The sequence below is a fragment of the Bipolaris oryzae genome (genome assembly GCF_000523455.1).
Source record: "Bipolaris oryzae ATCC 44560 unplaced genomic scaffold scaffold_173, whole genome shotgun sequence".
In the NCBI taxonomy this organism is placed as follows: Eukaryota; Fungi; Ascomycota; class Dothideomycetes; order Pleosporales; family Pleosporaceae; genus Bipolaris; species Bipolaris oryzae.
Window position 1 is genome coordinate 25,155 of NW_006911449.1, and position 22,232 is coordinate 47,386.

Here is a 22,232-nt window from a genome sequence, read left to right on the forward strand (position 1 = left end):
GCTCCTGCAAGCGGGGCGCCAAGCGACCACTTCCGCCATATCGCCATCGTCAGCTCCAGCTACAAAATAAACGCCGGCTCCTCTTCGCCGTCGTGCGCTTGGACGCTGCCAAAACCATATTGGCCCTTTGTGTTTTTTCTTTGCTTTCCCGTGGGCGCAGTCACTCCTGACGTCAGGGCGCTGATTCGTGTTTCAACGCACGCGCGTCGGCAAGCGAGCAAACAGTACTACCTAAACCCAAGATGCAGGCCGTCATGGCGCAACCCCCACAACCCTCCGCCTACGGGGCCATCCCTCTGCGCCGCAAACCCGTAACCAACCCAGCCGTAGCAGTGCGACCCATATCCCAGGCCTACAACGACAACCAACTCGGTCATTCACGCACACGCACAACAAGTTCTGGTGTATTTCCAACCCCCTCGCCCACTACCGCAAACATGAATTCGCAATACCCAACCCAGTACCAAAGCAGCCTCCGCCGCACTCCCACCTCCTCCACCAGCTCAACCAACGGCACTCCCAACCGCTCCAACAGCGGTGCTCTTCGTCGCTCTTCGTCAACGCGTTCCGGAGGCAATTCGCCCACCTCGTATGTTGCCCTCATGCGCAAGCAAAAAGCCACTGTATGGTGTGATCGCGCCCAGTACGAAGACCCGCGCATGCTCGCCCAGCAGCGCCAGGCCAAGATGCGAGCAAACATGGAGGTTGCAGGCGGACCCCACCACGCTCCACCGCGCACTGCTACGGGAGGCTCAAGCATGACCGGCGGGGTCCGGTCCAAGATTGGACGTCATCACGGCTTGCCAAAAGCATCATTGTACGCTCCCGTCACCTATGCAGGATCCGGGGTACCAATGCGATTGAGCGCTTCAGAAGTAGACGAGGGTGACGACGAGGATGCAGGCTCAATGAAGAACGGGCAGTATCACCACCGCACCGGCTCCGGCCGCAGCTCCCTAGGTTCAGGTCGCCGTATATCCTACGCCAACCCAGCCGGTCGCATATCCTCCAACAGCACACCGCCACCGAATTCATCTCCTGATGGCGAGCTTGCCGACCTCAAAGAAGAGCCCACCCCTTCGCCTGCCGAATACGACCCCCACGCACCCAGCGACACTAGCTACTTCCACCACACAAAAACAAACACGAGTACCGGTAGTGGGAGCAGCGGAGAGCGCAACTTTGGCGAAATCGGGCAGATGCCTGCGCCAGGACACTTGAGGCCTCCGGTTGTCACAGACAAGAAGGTCAGCAAAGATGATCTGGTCAGGAGAGGCAGTGTCGACGAACGGACTATGACCATGGGCCCACGACTCTTCGTTGCAAACCCCGACCTCAGTGACTAGTGAACGAGGATAAGAGAGTGTTTATTATTTCTGCGATACCCGAAACAACGATTTTACTACTGATACTGAGCTTCGCGCATGACTACACCATACCATAGGAGAGCCGGTCATTCCATCCGATGCGAACCATTGTTGGCAGTTTTGTTTTCTCTCCTATTCTTTCGTTTAGGACAACAGCGTTGTCAAGTATTTGTTTTCTTTAGCCATTACTTCTGTATTTCTGTTTGTTTGAGCATCTGCAAAAGCAGGTTTGAGGCATTTGGGAGTTTTTGGCTGTTTCTGCTTTGGATACGCAGCTACAAGATGGGGTTTCGTATCGTCACAGCAGTGACTTTTTTTCTCTTCCCTTTATCTGTTTGGCTGAGACTCGGCGCATATGGCACACCCTGGTGGTTCGCTCGCTCATCATCATCATCATCATCATCATCACCACCACTACACCTTTGTATATACCACACCACACCACAACCCGCCATGGTCGCATCTGCTCCATAGGCAACGACTGATTGATTACACGCATGCATACATACAACATAAGCATAAACACTATACCATTATTCTATTGGCTGCTCCATCGCCTCGTTTGCATCCTCGGCATACGATCTGTCCCCACCTGTCTTCGTCATTTGTTTCCATACTAACGTCATTCCCTCGGCGATGCACCCACTTGTCCACGGAAATGGGAGTGGGCTGTTGGCGTGCAATACTATTAATGAAATCATCCGGCGACTTTGCGGCGCATGGATAAAGGGGCGGTGGCAACATTTAGGGCTCGCCCGAGCCGAGTCGATCATCGCGCGCGTACCTGCCAAGACGTCTGCCCGCAGCCGACCATGTGCAAGTAAGGGTGGCGAGTGGAAATGAAGCGTGTGAAACCATGGCTTGTTTGATACGAAGAATCTGACAGACATCGGGTAGAATGGTTTTGGCCATGGTTGCGGTTAATTAGTTTTGAATCAAGATTGTCTGGGTTGGCGGGAGTCGGCCGTGAGTGGGTGGGGGGTGGCGCTGGGGATCAGGGTCCAGGGCAAGGTTGAGCAGGGCAAAGTTTGTAAAGAGACATCTTTCCATGTTGATTAAAGGGAAGATTTGATAATATACAAGAGAGATGATGGTGCATATTTGAAGGGGGTGTAAGGATATGTTGGACGAACGGGTTGCTTGGCTCTCAATATGCTTTTATTCACCGACGGACGAATAGGGACGTCGCCTTTCGCGGCGCGTGTCCCTGCCAAGATGTACGAACATGGTAACTCACCGCAACAAAAGTTCACCACGTCTGCAACCACATCCTTGCGTGTGGAGGAAATAGTCCTCCAGCTCTCTAAACAAACTTCCTGGAATAGTATACACTATGATACATGCTAATGGCACTGCGAAGCGTTGCGCGCCCCAGAGAATCTTGAACGATGCAGTCGGAGTGACCAAAAACAAAGATGGCCATGAAAAGACCGACTACACAAGATGGAGGCTGAAAGCCGTCCGTGGATGTCAAACATGGCATTATCTGCAGACCGACGAGGAGATGAAGGCTTGGCCGCAGAGCACGGCCGACAAGTACTTCCTAGGTCTCGACACTGTATGTTTTAATACCCTTCTTTCAGCTGCCCCCCAGTATGGCTGCACTAGAGTTTCAACATCCCAACTCACTGGTGTAGGAACAACCAAAACTCAAGCCTGCAAGGACCCCCCTCGAAGCGGCGGATAATGGCCTCTCCTTCTTCTCTCAACTCCAACTCCCCCCGGGCAACTGGGCCTGCGAATACGGTGGCCCAATGTTCCTGCTCCCCGGCCTCGTCATCACCTGGTATGTCACCGAGACGCCTGTTCCAGCCTCCCATGCAATCGAGATCATCAACTACCTCTTTGCGCGAGCACATCCAGAAGATGGCGGGTGGGGACTACACATTGAAGGTGAGAGCACCGTGTTTGGAACGTCCATGAGCTACACCGTGCTCCGTCTACTAGGTGTGAGTGCCGAAGACCCAAGGATGCGCAAAGCGCGAGAGACACTGTGGAAGCTGGGTGGCGCGCTCAACGCGCCACACTGGGCCAAGTTTTGGCTGAGCGTCTTGGGCGTGACGTCCTGGGATGTTGTCAATCCATGTCCACCCGAGCTGTGGTTGCTTCCAGACTGGGTGCCTATTGCGCCCTGGAGGTGGTGGATTCACATGCGCCAGGTCTTCCTGCCCATGTCATATGTCTACGCAAAGAAGTGGTCGTATCCGCTAAATGATCTCATCCGCCAATTAAGGGCAGAGCTCCTCATGCAGCCATTCGACACCATCAATTTTGGGGCACATCGGAATTCGATTTCACCCGTAGATAACTACCATCCCAAGTCTACTTTCCTCAAGGTGTTGTTCTGGTTCTTGGTTGCCATATGGTGGCCTTTCCTTCGCACTGAGCGATTAGCGAAGCGTGCAGAGGAGCATGTACTCTGGCTCATTCAAGCTGAGGATGAGAACACCAACTATTCAAACTTGGGCCCGGTCAATGGTCCCATGAATACATTGTGCATGTACATCAGAGACGGTCCTAATTCTCATGCTTTCCGTGAGCATCTCAAGACACTCCCAGAGTTCATGTGGATCAAGGACGAAGGTATGCTTATGAATGGCACCAATGGTGTTCAATCATGGGACACTTCGTTTGTGATTCAGGCTGTCGAATCGTGTGGCTGGTCCAAGGAAAAGAAGTGGGAACCTATGCTAAGGAAATCGCTCGAGTTCCTGGAGGACCAGCAAATTCTTGAGGAAACCAGAGATCAACACGCATGCTACCGCCAACAGCGTAAAGGTGCGTGGGGTTTCAGTACACGCAAACAAGGATACACCGTCAGCGACTGCACTTCAGAAGGACTCAAGAGTGTCTTGATTCTGCAAAACGACAACCAATACCCCCAACTCATCGACGAGCGCCGCATTAAAGATGCCATCGACATCCTCCTCACCATGCAAAACGCCTCTGGCGGCTGCGCCTCGTACGAACCCACCCGTGGCAGTATCCTCCTCGAGCACCTCAACGCCGCCGAAGTCTTTGGCCGCATCATGATCGAGTACGACTACCCCGAATGCACCACGGCCGTCGTAACCGCACTCCACATGTTCCAGCAGCACTACCCCAACTACCGCGCTGCCGAAATCTCCGCCTTCTGCGACCGCGCCGTAGCCTACATCCGCGACGCCCAGCGGCCCGACGGCTCCTGGTACGGCAGCTGGGGCATCTGCTTCACCTACGCCGGCATGTTCGCCCTCGAATCTCTCAAGTGCTCGGGCGAGCAATACAACAATTCCGAGCGTGTACGTCGCGCATGCCAGTTCTTCCTCGACAAGCAAATGGATGATGGCGGGTGGGGCGAGACGTACAAGAGCTGTGAGGATGGTGAGTGGCGGCAGCATCCGCAGAGTCAGGTTGTGCAGACTGCGTGGGTCATTATCGCCATGCTTGAGGCTGGGTTTCCCGACAAGGAGCCTCTGAGGAAGGCGGTGAAGTTGATTATGCAGAGGCAGCAGGAAAATGGGGAGTGGTTGCAGGAGGCGATTGAGGGGGTATTTAATAAGTCTTGGTATGTTCTTTTTTTTTCTTCCTGTTCCTTTCTTGATGGTTTGAATGCGAGAGACTAATGATGGGGAAACAGTATGATTTCTTACCCCAACTACAAATTCATCTTCCCTGTCAAGGCCCTAGGCATGTATGCGAGGCGCTTTGGAGATGAGGCTATTCTTTGAGAGAGAGAGAGAGGAAATTCGTCGGGGGCAAGGGGGCAGGGTTAAATAGGGTATTTTTTCTTCTTCTTCTTCTTCTTCTTCTTCTTCTTCTTCTTCTTCTTGTGCTTGGGAAATAATGCATTTGTTCTGTAGCATCAATGATTATTCGTCTTCGATTGACTTTTTTTTTTGGTCTCGGTTGCTTGGAATCTTTTTTTCTCATTCTTCTCGATACGTGATTGCAAGTGTGACGAGGCTAGGGATATCGAAGCGTTGATGTTGATCTGTCGGCCTGTAGGACTTGTGTTGTTTGTGCGTAGGGCTCTTGTCTAGACCTTTTTGCGGGTTGTGTACCATAATCACGTATTTGGATAAGACACTACTGCTCCCTCTACGCATAACATTTTGGGTGAAATATAACTCCATCTAATACGGCTTGAATCTAGCCTTATCCTTTTCTTTCTTCTCCTTGCGCTTCTTCTTCGCCGATGCCGCGGCGTCACCTTCATGCAGGTCTGCGCTGTCTGAAGTCTTCCATGCGCGGACCTGGCAGTCTTCGCCACAGGTGTATGTGGTTTGTGTCTGGGAATTTGGGGTTAGTGACAGTGTATGAAGATCGAAGGAAGGGAAAGGGTGGTGTGGCACTTACGTGTATATCAGTGAAAAGGTCGCGAACAATTTCTTCACCGTGAGCGCCTGCAAGCAATGTGGCGTTTGTAAGATCGAAGGCGTAGTCCAAGGGGCCGTTTGTGCCCTTGGTAATGGGTGTGAGGGTGGCTTGTTTCTCGCTGTGTGGTGTTTAGCTCTTGAAATCGTGACTGTAGAGTTTTTTCTATCAGAAAGACGTACCTGTGCTTCCCTGCTGCTATACATGGCTGCGCACCAATCCAGCACAAATCAATCACATACTCGCAGCCTAGCTCTTCCCGCACATCACCGCACACCCTGGGCGCTGGCTCCTCTTCTTCCTCTTTCTGGCTCTGTAGCGCGTAGAAACTCACCGTCTCGTCCGTACCAATGGCGTACATATCTGTGCCGGGATACAGGAAGCCTGCATGGGCAATGGCAGAGCCGTGGTTGATAACTTGGTACAAGGCGTCGTCTTCATCGGCTTGGGTGCTGTCAAAGATGTTGATGAGTCCATCTGTGCTGGATGAGAGGAGTAGGTTTGGGAGAGAAGGGTGCAATGAGAGGTTTGTCACAGTGTCTGTGTGGGAATCTATGTAGGAGCGTAAGGGTGCTGAGAGATTGCGCTGGTCCCTGGCAATGAATTAGTATGGCCTGAGGGCTGACGAATCAAAGGCATGGTGGGAGAATACCAGATATAAACCGGAGAGCTGTTGGGTCCATCTTCTGGGTTCTCAATGCCTGCTGCGACAAAGTTCTTCTCGGCATCGCATATCAGTGCTGAGATGAGTTTGTGTGCTGTACCAATCGTTAGCTGCTGCCCAATAAATCTGAAGTATCTAAAACTGACGACTCTCGATTTGCAAAACTCTTTGCTTGCTTCGCTTGTCCCAGAATTTTACCAATCCATCTCTTCCTGCAGTCGCGACGACATTGCTGGGCGCGTCATTTGCTCTTTCCAGGCACGTGATATTTTCGTGGGCCTTGGCGACATGACCATCGGGTCGAAGACCTGCTGTTAGAAAGCGGAGAGAGTCGTCCGATGATATCAAGGCTAGTTGGTCGGTAAGAGAGTAGGTAAGAGGGTCTTGTCGTGGCGATGTAGAGATGATCTTGTAAATGTACGAGCCGGCTGAAAACCCGGCGTCTGTGCTGGCAATTTCATTAAAGGGCGCCATATCAAGCGAAGCCAGAACGCGTATTTGGTATTGCCAGGGTCGCGGCGAAGGTGCAGTTGTCACGGAAGATGAGGTTGATTGAATCAAGGTGACGAGAAGAAATTTTCACAGCAATGAGCACGAGGTCTTTGCTTCATTCAGGTCCAGTGCACATCATGAATACCTATCGTTCAGGGTCGTAATTGTAATACCTTGACTGCGAAAGCAAGGCCCATCCCAGATGAACATGTTTCCTGAAATTGTCATAGGTCGCAGGCTGATGTACTGACTTAGACGGGTTCTGCTGTTCAGCACAGAAAATGCCAGCACTACTCGTCACATCACGTTGCCTCACAGTCAGCGATACAAAGGCCGTCCAAGCAGACAGCAGCATCACCAACACATGACGTAAGTATGTAGCCTTGATATGAAACTCGTGCAGACACAGCTTTCGTCGACACAAGCGATTAATACAGGCAATCCCTCTCCGATCCCTCCAAAAGCCCCATCCACTGACATAACGCCAGCAGACAAAGTAGGCCGTCACTCCTGCAGTTCAGCACGTCAAGCGCTCATTGCCGGCGATATCGAGGTTCGTTGGAGAAGAGGAAGAGCATCGCGGGCGCACGCGAGAAAATATCGGGTGTCAGCGAAGCGAGTGACTAAGCAGCGTAATGCGCACCGGCTGATTGGCCAGACGGGGGACCTCGGGAATCGGGAAGATTTGGGCTGGCGAAGGGTAGCACGTGTATTGACGACGACATCATTCACCCCTCAACCACCTCTCGACCGACAATCAATTGATATCGGGACGCACCATCATGGCTTCTCAGCGCATTTTCCAGCTCGGCCTGCGACGCGCAGCTGCGCCAGGCCTGAGGGTGCAGCCTGCAGGACGCATGGTTCAGCGGAGGTATGTCATAGCACTTGCAGGAGCATCACGACGAAGCTCTTCTCAGCCACCCATTCGCACCAAGAGCCATAGTAACAGAAGAATGTAGACTCGCAGCGACCGAGCATGCTTCTCAGTCTCAGGCTGCCGAGATCCTCGCCAAGCAGCGCGTCAACCGTCCAGTCTCGCCCCACCTTGCCATCTACAGACCCCAAATCACCTGGATTGCCTCAGGCCTCAACCGTATCACTGGTCTCACCCTGTCCGGCTCTCTTTACCTCTTCGGAATTGCATACCTCATTGCGCCTTACACTGGATGGCACCTCGAAACACAGTCAATGGTCGCGGCCGTTGCTGCTTGGCCCGCCGCGGTCAAGGCTGGTGTTAAGACTTTCTTCGCACTCCCCTTCTTCTTCCACTGCCTCAATGGTGTCAGACATTTGGCTTGGGATATGGGTGTTGGCTTCAAGAACCAGCAGGTCATCCGTACTGGCTGGGGTGTTGTTGGATTGACAGCCGTCTCGACCCTTTACTACGCTTTCCTGGCATAAACGAGCAGCGACTAGTTCAGAGCAAGATTGGTCTTGAAAAGAAAGGTCGAGTAAAAAGTGGGGATGATTGGAATGCGAAAGACGGTCGGTCTCTGGAGACATCAAGCAACAATGGGAACAGGAGTGGGGTACATTTAAGGCGATAGTGAGGAAGCCGATATGTATTATGTATATTTTGAATCGAACATTGCATGTGCAGCCACATGCAAGCAAGTACGAAGAGTATTTTGTTTTGATCTCCGCATTCCTTCATTAGTTTAGGAAATGAAATCAGCTAGAATCTAGTACTTGAGCATTTGCTGCATGGAGCAAGCCTATTACACCCATCGCTAGCCCTGTGGCACGTGATTACGTGTCGGGTGGGCATCGTCCAATTGGCGCGTAACCGTGTCGGCTGGATCCGAGCGGGAAAGGCGAAAACCAACACCATATTCGTTTGAAGCCGCGGTTTGAGATGTGTCGTCGCAATGGAGGAATCACAGGCCTCTACGGTGCTCGGTGAGAACTTGTACGATGTGAGCTGCCGTCTTGCACATGCATTGAGTGATGAATAGCGCGACACCTAACCCCGGTCGCCGATCATTCACGTCGCTGAACTGACGCCACTTTCAGGATCCATCTCAGCTCTCCCAGGCCCTTCGGCAGCGGGCCTGCAGCGACAGGCCATTCTTCTTTACCACCTCGACCGATAGCCAGCCACCGGAGAGCCACGGTCACAGCCACGGCGCTGCACCCTTCTTCGATCGCGGTGCTTCCCCACGACGCGCCGTCCATGCGAACCATGTGAAGCCCGTTCTGCCCAAACATCACAGCGCACCCACGAGCACAGGCAACCCAAAGGAACCAGTGGCGATACCAAAGATGTTCAGTTTCAATATGACGGATGCGCCGGGGGATACGCAGCCAGATAGTCAGATGCTCAAGACGTGGACGAGCGGAATCTATTCAACGACCGACGCCAAAGACATTCCTAAATCGCTGTTTGTTGAGCATGGTGGCGACGATGGCGATGATTCGCCTACAGACGAGATGGATGTTGTTGCACCGAGTCAGGACCAGCATATCCCTACGTCTACAAGCCTTACCGTGCTTGATGCCGACGAACCGGGTGACTTTGCGCAGAACAGTCTCGCACCCACAAGTCCGCTCAAGTTCCAGACACCCGCATTGGCAGGCAGAACGAGGGGCAGCTCAGGTCCAATGCCTAGCTCGGCATTACGGACCAACACGACGCCTGGCACTGGTACTTCTGCAAACTTATTTTTTCCAGCACTGAGCCATGGAGACGAAGGGGTTGCACAACACATTTCCCTCACACAGGCCTTTAACAATACCCAGGCACCCACTTCGCCTGTAATAGATGGAGGTGCAACTGACGATATTATCTTTTCACGCCCTTCTCCAAACTTCTCGCACATACGGCATTCGAGCCCGATACCAGCGTACTCGAGTCCAATGAAAGTCACTCAACCCGAGACACCAAAATCAGACCCAGTAGTACGATCCTCCAGTCAGCCACGTGCCGAGTACGTCACAATAAGACAGTCACAGGAAAGAAGGAAGCTATCTGTAGGAGATGAACATGGAGTTCTCGTGGAGCAGGACAGCTGGGAGGAACTTTCTCGCAAAGTGCGGGCCAAAAAAGCAAGAGAACATGCCCGTCGCCAGGCCGCCAGGTCCCTGTCCAGCGTCTCGGCGCCAACCCCTGTGTTGTTGCGATCGACCAAGGAGCGTACAAGGAATACCGATTATCCATCGCCCGGAAAATCAAAGACATCGCGAAGCGGAGTGCATGGCGGAGTGGAGGACTTTGACGTGACAATGGATGAGCTGTCGCAACCTATTGCGGAAAATGAGCACAACGCAGAAGACCCCGCCGATGGGTCATCACAGCAGGTGCCTGATACCGCACGGACTGGGGGAAGACATAACAGTAACGACAATAACGTGCAAGTTCCCAAAACATCTTCGCATCCTCACTGGACTCCCTCAGGCCCACTTTCACGGGCCTCCTCTCAACCAAACACACAACCTTCATTGATGCAACGAGAAAACCAACTACAAGAAATTGGATTGCTGCACAGTCTCCATCAATCATTTCAACCGCAAAGCAGCAGAGAATCGGTGGCTGTGATGGACTCTCAGCCAGACGTTACTGCCGGTTTTGATAGTGTCCCACGACCAAAATCGCTACGCTTTCCTTCATCACCATCAACAAACCAATACAGCATCAACCAGACGACCATGGCTACCAAGACGGGATATACAAGCCAGGTCATTTCATCTTCTATACCTCCTATGCCACCCAAGTCGAGTGACGCTGAAGATGACGTGACGCCCGAGGCTGAAGAGCGGGTACCCAGCAGCCCGCCACTTCTGCCCCCTGATGATGCCGAGGCTGGAGATGGAGATGTGGAATATGATGAACATACGTATGATGAATACACAGAGGCAGTTGGAGAGCAAGAGGGGTTGTTATCCCCAACAATTGATGAGGGTACAATCATGGATGAGGAAGATGATTTGCCTCTGGCAAAGCAAGAACTTGTAGGTGAAGGCGACATGGACGAAGACCAAGGGGTAAATTCAGAAAAAGAAGAGCTGGACTTGGTCAAGCCGGTAGAAACACATTTGGAACCCAATCAAGTGTCAGAAACTTTAAAACCTGGACCACCACGTATGCAGCGTCAAGATACTATTCCAGAAACAGACGCACTTGAGGAGACGCAACCCTCGTTCTTCGTGGTCAGGAACTTAGAAGAAGTTGCAGAGGATGACACTGCTGTTGAAAACGAAACGGACGGTACAGGTCTTCTTCAGACGGCTAGAGAAGACTGTGACCGATCTCCTTCCAACATGCCAGCACCCATCAGTTCAAAGGACAATGGAAGCGATGCAATTCTAGAAAGTGACCGCATCCGGTGTTTGGACGATATCTATAATCTTCCCGAGACCCAGCATTCAGCAAATGAAGAAGATATAGAGATGCCTAGACTGAGCGGGCTGGAGGACGATGACGGCGATGTCTTCATGCAGCGGTCGTCACCAGCTGCGCCATCTGCAAAGCGGCGCAGGGTTACATATATTGCCAAACGCAAAGCCTTCCGGGATTCGCCGAGAGCGACGGCTGATACGGAGTCGCTTTCAGATCCTCCTCCATCACTTCATCTCGACCAAGTTCAGCTCGCACTCGAGGAGACCCAGCCAGTCATGCCGACTCACGAGCATGAAGAACAGAGTGCGCTTGCAACGGTCGATACAAGAGAAGAAGTGCGACCTTCCTATACGCGAACGACCTCATTGAAGTCCAAAGTTCTGCCTAAGCCCTCCAAGCCTCGCAATCAACGACAAGGTGCATTGAAATCGGTTTCAAAAGAGCTTTTACGAACTATGTCTTCACCTGTACAACTGCCTACAAGATCAGGAGGATCTGCTCGTCCTCGGACTAGCAGCCCAATCACGCCTACCAAATCTCGCGAAGCTATCGCGAAGCAGATAACCGATGTGGACATGGCCGATGCCTGCAGCCAAACAGCTCTGCCTCTTAGTTCTGCTCTCCAACCGGCCAACTTTGAGAAAATGGACATAGATCTTTCCCAGAGAAGTACGACTCCACCTGAAATTATTGTGCCGAATAGGGTTTTTGCATGCTGGCCGGGAAGCCACTATTACCCTGCTACGTGTATTGGTCGTGCTGCAACTCGCCAGCTTCAGATCCGTTATGACGACGGTAACATCACATACATGGACGCGACACATGTAAGAGCACTTGACCTTCGCAGGGGTGATCAGGTCAAGGTGGATGAGTCAGGTATGAAGAAGAACACGTACATTGTGGTGGGCTTCAAAGACAGGATAAATGATCTTGGCGGCGAAGAGTTTCCAACTACTGATCAGCGCGGACACATGACAGTCGTTCTGGAGGAGAGACCAAGGGAGAGTTTACCACAGGCTAAAGCACTTCAACCATCTGCGCACATCTCAGTACCCATGGCAAACATCTACCTGACCGCTTCGCTCTGTAAGCGACTTCGCGATCGATCCTTTGCATTATCATCGATGATCTCGCCAACCAAATCAGTCTCATGCATAGGCACTCCTATCGCAGATCCTTTGACTACTCCTTCATTCACTCGGCGCGGAACGGCAGTGTTGTCTTTTCTGAAAGATGTCACCACGCGAGCTGCTTCTGTAGCTTCGACAACGCGCTCTAGCAGCGGTGTATTTGCCAACATGGCTTTTGTAATCACTTCCACGACAGCGGATGTGGACAAGGACAGCGTTACCAGACTTATCAAAAGTAACAATGGTCAGGTGCTAGAGCATGGCTTTCACGAACTATTTGACTATGAGCCAGAGGAGGCCCCACCATCTTCTGGAAACCGCCGGAGATCAAGTTCTACTTTCGAGGGATCTAATGGCCTGGTACTCAAACAGGTGTACAAGGACCTAGGTTTTGTTGCACTTATTTCGGATGCCCACTCTCGTAGCACAAAGTACATCCAAGCTCTCGCTCTCAACGTTCCGTGTTTGCATGTCCGTTGGATCCACGACTCACTCAACGCTTCTCGCGCAGCCCCTTTTACACGTTACCTCTTGCCCGCCGGTGTCTCAAAGTTCCTCGATCCAAATGGCGTCATCCGCTCACGCACAATGGCCCCCTACGATCCAGCCAGCGAGGATACCACTTTTGCGCAGATAATTCAAGGCCGCGACTTACTTCTCCGCGATCAAAATGTTCTTCTTATAACCGGTAAATCGAAAAAGGCGATTGAGAAACGCCAACCGTTCATCTTTCTCTCGCACGCCCTCGGCTCCGCAAATGTCGGCCGCTGCGCTGATGTAGCAGCTGCATCAGACATGCTTGCCAATGGCAAGTGGGACTGGGTTTATGTAGATAATGACGAACACGGTGTCACCGAGGCTGCGGCTGCATTACTCGGTACAGAGAAACCTGCAGCTGTAAGTGGCAAGTCTAAGAAGGGGGGTAAGAAGAGGAAGAGAGACGGTGATGGTGAATTTCAAGAAGAACTTTTCATCAAGGGAGACATCGGGGGTAAAACCGTTAGGATCACCTGTGCAGAGTTTGTCATACAGAGTCTGATTCTGGGTGCGCTGATTGAAGAGTGAGCTGTCTATCTTTTCTTCCTTCTTTGTCGTCCTTTGGTATATGGAGTAGACAGGCCCTTTTTCTCTTCTTTTGTCTATTTTCTACGAGCGCGAATTGTGTCTGATATGAGCGATTTTGGCGTTTCATGTTCTCTTCCTCTTTGAACAACAAGTGAGAGTACGTGGGGTCATCTGAGAGGTGCCCTAGGCGTGAGGGTTCACCTGTTTTCTTCATACTGTATACTGTTCTTTTCTTCCATGTACTATTAAAAACACATAGCAGACATATAGTCCGCTTCTTGATTTCATTTCATTGCTTCTGATGCTTTCCTGGTATCGTTCCAGTGCATAGGATACCAGTAGACTGTGCACAAGACTAGTTCCGTGTCCTCATCCGTATGAGGAGAGCCTTAGGGATGACAGTAGAGACAGCGAATACAAAATATAACAGAAATCTGTCCCTCTTACCTACTGTTACGCCACCTTTCTCCTATGTACCTAGCAGGTGCACTCCTGTTTCCTTCTATCGTAATAGAGGTTGTAGTCTCATGCACTTCTACACATTACAGTATCTGAAAATACACAGACAGGCTACATTCTCTCCTTTTCCTTACAGGCACTCAATTCAATATCTATCTACCATCTTGTTCCTAATCACACCCACTTTTAATATGTATCGATAGAGTTAGTGTAGAAAAGGGCACATGATGAGAAGGAAGGACATCGCAGAGACTTGTGTCCCCAGTACCCTTGCCACGTATACAATATCGTTAAGCAACACATTCCAAACTAAACACAGTGCCACTGGCTTTTCTTCCAAGATCCACATTCTCCATGTGCAAAAATCAATGTACCCACATCCTACTCAGATGACAAGCAAAGAGCAACAAACCCAAGCATGGAACAAAATCCAACATCTCATCCCCCTCCCACCAAACCCACTCATCCCCCAACTTCCCACCACACCGCTCCCACCCCTCTCGGCACCTCGGCGCCTCGGTGCCCAAAGCCCACAAAACGACCAATGCCACCCGACACCCCCTCCCCATTGTCAAGATTACCAAAACGAACACGAAAGTGCGTCATCATCCCAGCCCAACCAGGTCCACTAAAAACATGTCATCTGTCTACGCAACCTAGAGTGCTTTACGTACAACCCTAAACAACGCACGTCCATATACACGCAAGAACTAACAAAATCTGCACCTCGTATTTATCCGCTTTAAACCCTTACACGTATACTTGTCGACAGATATACGTACACCACAGATGTAGAGTAATATCCTGTGTGCAACAGTACTTACGACCATGTACGTCACCGAAACACACAGACTCGCAATATATACTACAAAAAGAATTCCAGAGTCATAGATCTTCATCAATTCTTCTCCATCGAAAGATGAACCCCTCGCCTTGTACCATATCTAGCGTTACATTATAACCTTTTGATATTAACAAGGCCCCCTTGAATCAGATAGCGACTATGTATAGTAGCGAGCAACAAAAAAAAGCAGCCTGCATGGGGTGACTAGCTATCTAGGCGAGCTAGCGGGTAAGCGTTGGTCAATGCCGGCTATCCCTCTCACTCACACACTCCCTCCCCCTCACAGACAGCTAGAAGAATACGTAAGTAAGTAGTTTAGTTAGGAAACAAGGGTTCAGAGAAATAGGACGATAATGACGATACTACTTGTTTCAAGGGTTCTTACTAGTTCCCGAGCCGTTTATTCGTAACGTAACTCTTTCCTTTCCCATCCTCATACTTTGATAAATATCTTCGTATCCGCCAAATTAGTAGCTACGGGGCGGGGGGGGGAGGGACCCACAATGACCGCTAAAAACATCGACAGAAAAAACAAAGAGATAGGCAAAATAGGTTAAAATATCGGAACGTAGTGAAATTTGATCTTTAGCCATTGCCCACCGCATAGACTCTGACAGTTCTTACCCGGCTCCCCCCCACTCCCCACCCACCCCACTGTTTCAGTCAAACAATCTCTCTGCTCTTATCGTTGCAAAAATGAAAAAACGTTTCCCCGATAAAATTCGGACCACCGTATTGTCCATAAAACAGACATATAACGGTAAAAACTCTCCCTTATATTCTGCCTGAATAGCCCAAACCCCCCAACCCCAACGCCAAGCCGGCAGGAAGAGAGGAGTGAACTTAACAGAGCAAGGATCAATGTAGTATAGTATAAGGTAATGAACTACAAATAGATGTTCGAGAAGCACACCAACACACCAGAAAAATATGTACAAGGTCCGCCTTCCCGCTCGGGGCTTTTTTTTTTAAAAGGACAAACCAACGCACACACGGGGGCTTCCAGAAACGATCGGGAAGGTGAAGCGTGTTACTTTAGCCTCATTTTTTGCCCTTCTCTTGCATGACTTTTGTTTTCCGCAGCCGGAAAAATAAGGAAAAATTTGTATTTCTAGCGAGGTTTTGTCAAAAAAGCTCGGACGGTAAGACAAGTGAACGGACGGGAAAGAAAATGTTCATGGGGCAGGCAGCTCGGCAGATGGCCAATTTGTTCCGTTGCCTTGCTTCGGTTGGCAAATGATTAAAGAACTCTGTCAGGATCTTCCCGCAGGTACATGGACCCGCTTCGGAGGGTCTCGAATGGGCGACTGCTTGTTCGAGATTTGACATGTGAATCCTTAAGAACAACGGCCCTCGTGAACCTAACACCCTGTTTAGACGCCAACACCAGCTGCCGGTCCGCCTCGAGGCGGCGCGCAGGCACAGGGAGCAATTTTAGGCACCCACTACCCTTGCTTGTCAAAGCGCGGCAGTAGTAGTAGTAGTAGTAGTAGTAGTAGTAGTAGTAGTAGCAGCAGCAGCAGCTAGGGATGCTCGGAGCCGCCCTTATCACGTAGATCGACGGCTTTTGTCAACCCTACGTATACGGGCCTACAAAGCCTCCATGGAGAATTCAGATGCTTTGCCGACGTACAACACGATGTCTTGCATTGGCTCTCATGCGACGTCAATGTAGCGCTGACCCGCTGCTTCCGCCACCTCACAACCGACGTATGAGAGAATGCGTACATGAGCTAGGAGATACCTCTCTGCCAAGTTTGTTCATTCGAACAACCGCACTCGCGTGACAAATGTTGGTCCAAATGCAGCCACACGGCGTAGCAGGAAAGTCCAACCGGGTGTGTCGTACGGCGTCCACTCCTTCGAATGTAATACGCTCAACAGGGCAATCGGTTAGTAGACATTCGGTACATTACCGCAAAAAGCAATACTTGTCGACTCGGCTTCCAATACCGCCTTTGTGTCCCATACAAGAAGACCCTTGCACTGGCCTAGCCGTGCCGTCCGAGTACGCGCGGGGTATCTTAGTGTGCATCGAAGAAAGGTAAAAGCAAATTAGCTTTGCAAGCGTCGGTGGCACAGCAAACAGTGATGGCGTGTTAAAGCAGCGTTGGCAAACACCGTAAGAATATTGGTTGTCCTATCGAGCTTGACTCGGTCGGCCGCTGCCACGTGCGGTACCTTGGACAATGTAGCGTGTATTGCCCTGGTACAAGTACATACTTCCACCGACTTGTACTGTAGGTAGGGTTGATGGAAGGGGCCCTTGTACATTGCCGCAGCGTCGGAGGAAGACGCATTGGCAACGAGCATGTACTTCCATCCGTGTGTGATGATGTGTGCGCGAAGAACTTCATCGGACTCCAAGTACGAATGCGAGCCGTATGTGAATTTGCATGGAGGATCTGTGCTGTTTCAGTCTAGTGAAGGTGTAATTGATCAAATCTAGTAGAGTTGGACGATTGCGTGTTATCAATCGGAGGACACGGCTGCTGCTTCGCATGTTGTACGCTAGTACTGTAGAGTGGAAGCTTTGAGCAGCGGAACACCATCCATCCTTGGAAAGGCACACAGCCAACAGCTCCATGGACAAGAGCAGACAGGAGCGCCTTGAGAAACACGGCGTACCTGCAGACTGGTCTCCTGCATTGTCACTGTAAAACTGGGCTCGGTTGTCATCCGACGGACAATATACCCATTTCATTTAGGTCGATATTAACGTCCGTGTCGATCCAAGCTTACTAGAAGTTAGTAGTGCTTGTACGATTTGACACATCAAAGCACGGGACAAGTAGCATTAAGTATGTAAAAATTTGTGCTAGATTAGTATCATATCAGGACCGAGGACCGATCTCTCATGTGCGTGGAACCGTTGGCGAACACTGCGGTATGGAAGGAAAAGCAGCAGGGGTTGGTGTGATGATGCTCACACCGAGGCACGCAATGTACCTAGGCCCGTTATGATCTCGGATCTTTGCGGGCGGACCAGGTTCATGGATCGAAACTCTTGTGCCAATCTATTACCTGACAAGGGTCAGCGGAACGGCAGTGAGGTGGCCTGAGACCCCCGTTCAACCGTCAAGCGACATACCCTGGATTTGTTGAACGAAGGATTCTGGCTGCACAGTTAGTTCTGAGCATGTCCGTCGGTGATGCAATCTGGCGTAGGCCTAGGAATGTTTTAATTGAGCCAATACGGGTTTTATGGGAGCTGAAGGGCAAGCGAAGGGTACTTTGCTTGTATGTATATTCGTTGTGCTGGTCTTGCACCTCAACAATGCAAGATGTCTAGGTGTAAACCAGGGCTGCAGAAGCTCCATGTTTAACCGGGGAAACAGACAAACTCAGTCTGCTCCGCTGTGGCAGAGTTGACAGTCAAAGCCAAGGGCAAAGCATGCCAGGATTGACCTTGCGTGTGTTCGAAGAGACAGCGGCTCTCAAGACTGTGGATACGGGTGCGGCTACTGGCTCGTTTCAGCCACCAGAGTGGGCGGCATGATTGGGTAGATCCGAGTGGCGGCCGGAGAACAGACTAGGCCGTCAATCTGCACGCCATACATGGTACAGGGCTTGCCTTCTCTAGCGCTTCGACAGATTGATTGCAGTACTCGTTCATCAAGGATGAGTGATCTGCAGTCAGGGGTGCAGCATCAAAATGACTTTATGCTGACGAAAGGACAACGAGAGGTCGGATGTGCTGGCTGTGTGTGAATGGTGTAAGTACGGCCGAGAAGCGCAGCGTGCATGCAACACGGACAGGCAAGGGAGATGTAAGAGGGGGAGGAGGTGCAGCGCCAGTTCAGCCTGACAAGAAAAGACGCCGAGACGCATCAGGACTAGCGCCTAATACCCCGCCCCCGCCTTCCTCCTTCGGCGAACCCTAGCCAAAAAAAATGTTTGCACAGAATTATTCGAGCAGACATCCAAACGCAGCGCACAGCAAACATGGCAGGCCTAGATGAAGAGACGATAGACGACATCCTCTATCTCGCGCGCACAAATGAGGCAACGGAGCTTGATTCGTTTCTCTCGGAACTGTCAGCTAAGGCCAAGCAGTCCAAGGCCGAATTGCTGACCGCGGCAATCGATCCGTATTCTAAGAACAGCGCACTGCATTATGCTGCTGCCAACGGCCACAACGGTACCGTCCTTGAGCATCGATACTATAATGCCAAATCTGACCCGTTGTCTAGACGTCATCAAACTGCTCTTGTCGACCAGCACGGACAAGCCTCGCCCAGAGTTTCTTAATGCCGTCAATGAGGCAGGCAACACCCCTCTTCACTGGGCAGCCCTGAATGGCCACCTTGAAAGCGTGAAACTTCTCATAAATTCAGGTGCAGACGTTACCATTGTCAACCGAGCAGGCCACGACGCCGTGTACGAGGCGGAAATTAACGACAAGAACGACGTGGTTGACTGGCTGCTTGGCGCCGTTGAAGAACTGGAAAAGGGCATCGGCCAGACTGGTGAGGGGTCGGCCGAAGAGAGTGCTGACGAGGATATGGGCGGTGTTAATGTGGACAGTGCAGAAGGCGACAAGACATCCCCACAGCAGACGACAGTCGGGTCAGCGGTGGAAAATGCCCGGCAACAGATGGAGCACTTGAATACCAAGGATAGCACGACAAAGGATGGTTGAGCAGCCGAAAACCATTGCCGGCGATCAAGGCGCCTTGCTGGCGATCTGCCCGTTTGCAAGGAAGCGTACATGCTGAGTAGGACGGAAATGTCGGTGCAGCAGGCATATCGCTGCATGGCATGGTCTGCAGTTAGCAGGACCGCATCTGTGTCGCACATGATCAGAGCTGTGGTGCCAGCAAGGAAGGCTGAGGATTATGCGTGCAGAAGAGAGAAAGATTCTAGACCGAGGGCGTGGCAGACGGATTGTCATTGCATCCTACTCTAGGATAAGCACTACAGCGAATAAGACCGCTTTTGGGTCTTTGACATGAGTTGCAACCCGGGCCTCTTGCTCCTCTTAATAATGGCTCTATAGACATCTCTAGACCAAAGAATAAGGAATGGGATTGCTGTGATCTGCCATGACTTGCTCGTGCAGACGCTGAGAGCATGGGCGTGCCTGTGCAGAATGTGTATCGTTGGTGGCGCGACGCTAAACAAACCACTTCAAACGTAGCGTGGGCTTTCTTCGAGAAAAACGTATCATGTCCATGAATCAAAGGTACAAAGACCAAGCAAGTGTCAAGCCCTACCTGGGAAGATGGGTGCGGCTTGATCACGTCAATGGCGCTGCCCATGCCTAGGGTCGCATTAGTGGACGTATTGACTTTGTCGTCTTTTTTTCTTGCCTTACCGCCCATGCGTTCAGTCGGAGCGGAGCCAGGCTTTGCGCTTCTCTTCTTTCTTCTCCTTGCGCCTCTCGTTGTATTCCTTGAGTTGCTTCTTGGAGAGAGTTTTTGCGCGGCGCTCTGCCTTGAGACTGCGGCCGTCGTGGCTGTTTGCAGCGGCATCTACGTCGAAGAAGGCATACATTTGCCTTTTGCTTTTATTCTCGTCGTTGTGAAGCTCCGGTCCTTGGCCAGCTTGTTGGAACTTGCCAGTAAAGCGGTTAAATTGAGCGGTAGCTGAGTAGTCATGTCCCGCTCCGTATGGTGCGTTGAGGGTGGCAGCGGCAGCGGCAGCAGCAGCCGCCTCTGCCTCCTCCTCTTCCTTGGTGGCTTCCCTGGCGTAGTCTGCGTTAGGATCGTAGCTGCCATGAATTGCGGGATTGTATCCACCCCACTTGCGCCGAGGAGGAGAACTAGTTCCAGGCGCGCCAGCGGTTGAGGCTATGGCGGATGAGCTGCTGGCATGGTTTCTGTCGAGTTCACGTATTAGGCTAGGAAAGATAGACGAAGACGATGATAGTTAGCAAACCTGTCGTACGAGCCATATGTATACGTGGTAGCCTCTGGTACGCGGGGGTTTTCCCACTGCGAGACACCCGTCTTGCGATTGTAAAAGTACCAGGCGCCGGCGTTGTAGTCCCACTTGCTCTCCCAGCCATCGTCTTCAGCATCAGGAATGGGCTCGTCTGGGAGCGGAGGCGCGCTGTCGTCATAGGGAAGCGGAGCCTCAGCGCCTGGCGCGTAGCTTCCGTCACGGTTGGATGCGACCACGTTGGCAGCCTCTGGGGTGCTGGAGCGGCCGTGACGGGACGGCGTGGTAGCAGCAGCAGCTGGCGGAGACTTGGGCGCCTCGTCCTTGTCGCTGTGCTCAGGGGCCATGACAACTGTTCACTGTGCGCTCGGGCGGGATTAAATAATCCGCTACGTCAGATTTTATGTATGCTTCATGCACGCTGTGGCGGCGAGGATGCGAACAGGAAGGCGACGACGGGGGTTGGGTGGTGGTAGTGGTGTTGGTGTTGTTGCGCATGCCAGACTGGGTCGCGGCTGCAGAGATTCGAGGCTAGCTTGGCATGCACCCGCTAGTCGCGTAAGCAAAGGCGCTAGCGGGCATGTGACCGGGGCACTCACTCCCGGCGACGCTCATGTGGATGCATGTACGTACTAGGCCGACGTCCTATTCCTAGTAGAGCAGAGCATTATGCTGTCTGTACGTACCGTACATGTACGTACACTCCTACACACTCCTACTCCTACTGCTGCTGCTGCTGCTACCCCAGCATTGCCAATGACTCGCAAGCCGCCTCGCTTCGGGCCACACTCAACGGCGATCCGCCTGTGCCTGGCTTTCTCGCTGTCGGCTGTCGGTCCTTTGTCTCGACATCGCATCCACGGTGCGAGCGGCGAGGGCGAGAGTCTTGTACACTACACTGCACCTAGCCCTCAGCATGTAGGCGTCATCACAGGCCGAGTGGGCCACGACACCCGTCCCTACACAGTAGATCGACATTACAGCTACAGCAGCCTCACCCACCTGCACGCCATGTGCACGGCGTACGTGTACGCACGCCCATTGACGGAGCGGTACTCTGTGACAGCATGCTACCATGTGTCAAGCCATCAAGGGCTCCCTCCGGGGCTTGCTCTGATTATCTACGCCGCCCAGCGCCCCAGCAAAGGCCGGCTTGGGCGAAACCGAGCCAAAGACGTCGAGCCGTTCGGCGCGGGTCAAGATGGCTTCATGCAAGCAAAGCCAGAGGCGTTAGGGGGGATCCGGGATGCGCAACAATCGAGATGGGCTCCATCGGCCGCTCAACGGCTGCTGTGAGGCCATTCCGATTGGCCTCCGCCGCCGCTTTAGCACGGCCACCGACGTCTCCTCCCCAGCTGACAGCACCAAGGCACGCCAGCTTCTTCGGTTTGCACGCCCATGGCCCATGGCCCATGGCTCGGGGCTGCTGGCGATACAGGGCCGACCGCCGACACCCGCTTGCATCGGGCCTCTTGTTTGCCCTTGTCGACGGCCGCCCGTCTGCCTTTGCCTTGTCCTCTGCTGCAGCCAGTCCAGTGCATCCTTTCCCGTGGCTGCGCTCCTTTCGCTACATCTGGTCCCTTGGCCTCAATCCACGCTGCCCCCATTGGACAGAAGCGCTCCAGAACCTAAC

The 22,232-nt window shown here is 52.1% G+C and overlaps 7 protein-coding genes across 7 annotated transcripts; 5 read left to right on the forward strand and 2 right to left on the reverse strand.

The window, feature by feature from the left end:
- Window positions 1-242: 242 nt before the first annotated feature.
- Window positions 243-1,346, forward strand: COCMIDRAFT_105541 (uncharacterized protein; the record flags this gene model as incomplete). The annotated part of the gene is made up of 1 exon (XM_007693621.1): window positions 243-1,346. The coding sequence occupies one exon, from the start codon at window positions 243-245 to the stop codon at window positions 1,344-1,346; it is 1,104 nt and encodes a 367-aa protein (XP_007691811.1).
- Window positions 1,347-2,700: 1,354 nt separating this feature from the next.
- Window positions 2,701-5,077, forward strand: COCMIDRAFT_8644 (uncharacterized protein; the record flags this gene model as incomplete). Its single annotated transcript, XM_007693606.1, has 3 exons — window positions 2,701-2,925; window positions 3,005-4,914; window positions 4,987-5,077. 3 exons carry the CDS (start codon window positions 2,701-2,703, stop codon window positions 5,075-5,077), a joined length of 2,226 nt encoding a protein of 741 aa, XP_007691796.1.
- A 405-nt stretch (window positions 5,078-5,482) lies between these two features.
- Window positions 5,483-6,861, reverse strand: COCMIDRAFT_8645 (uncharacterized protein; the record flags this gene model as incomplete). The annotated part of the gene is made up of 5 exons (XM_007693607.1): window positions 5,483-5,638; window positions 5,706-5,844; window positions 5,906-6,316; window positions 6,376-6,481; window positions 6,534-6,861. 5 exons carry the CDS (start codon window positions 6,859-6,861, stop codon window positions 5,483-5,485), a joined length of 1,140 nt encoding a protein of 379 aa, XP_007691797.1.
- An 800-nt stretch (window positions 6,862-7,661) lies between these two features.
- Window positions 7,662-8,283, forward strand: COCMIDRAFT_105501 (uncharacterized protein; the record flags this gene model as incomplete). Its single annotated transcript, XM_007693622.1, has 2 exons — window positions 7,662-7,753; window positions 7,842-8,283. The coding sequence occupies 2 exons, from the start codon at window positions 7,662-7,664 to the stop codon at window positions 8,281-8,283; spliced, it is 534 nt and encodes a 177-aa protein (XP_007691812.1).
- A 10,378-nt stretch (window positions 8,284-18,661) lies between these two features.
- COCMIDRAFT_105504 (uncharacterized protein) lies at window positions 18,662-19,358 on the forward strand (the record flags this gene model as incomplete). Its single annotated transcript, XM_007693623.1, has 2 exons — window positions 18,662-18,857; window positions 18,910-19,358. The coding sequence occupies 2 exons, from the start codon at window positions 18,662-18,664 to the stop codon at window positions 19,356-19,358; spliced, it is 645 nt and encodes a 214-aa protein (XP_007691813.1).
- Window positions 19,359-20,044: 686 nt separating this feature from the next.
- COCMIDRAFT_29587 (uncharacterized protein) lies at window positions 20,045-20,946 on the reverse strand (the record flags this gene model as incomplete). Its single annotated transcript, XM_007693610.1, has 2 exons — window positions 20,045-20,537; window positions 20,597-20,946. 2 exons carry the CDS (start codon window positions 20,944-20,946, stop codon window positions 20,045-20,047), a joined length of 843 nt encoding a protein of 280 aa, XP_007691800.1.
- Window positions 20,947-21,140: 194 nt separating this feature from the next.
- COCMIDRAFT_40186 (uncharacterized protein) lies at window positions 21,141-22,231 on the forward strand (the record flags this gene model as incomplete). Its single annotated transcript, XM_007693614.1, has 4 exons — window positions 21,141-21,157; window positions 21,348-21,423; window positions 21,508-21,985; window positions 22,038-22,231. 4 exons carry the CDS (start codon window positions 21,141-21,143, stop codon window positions 22,229-22,231), a joined length of 765 nt encoding a protein of 254 aa, XP_007691804.1.
- Between the last annotated feature and the right edge of the window lies 1 nt (window position 22,232).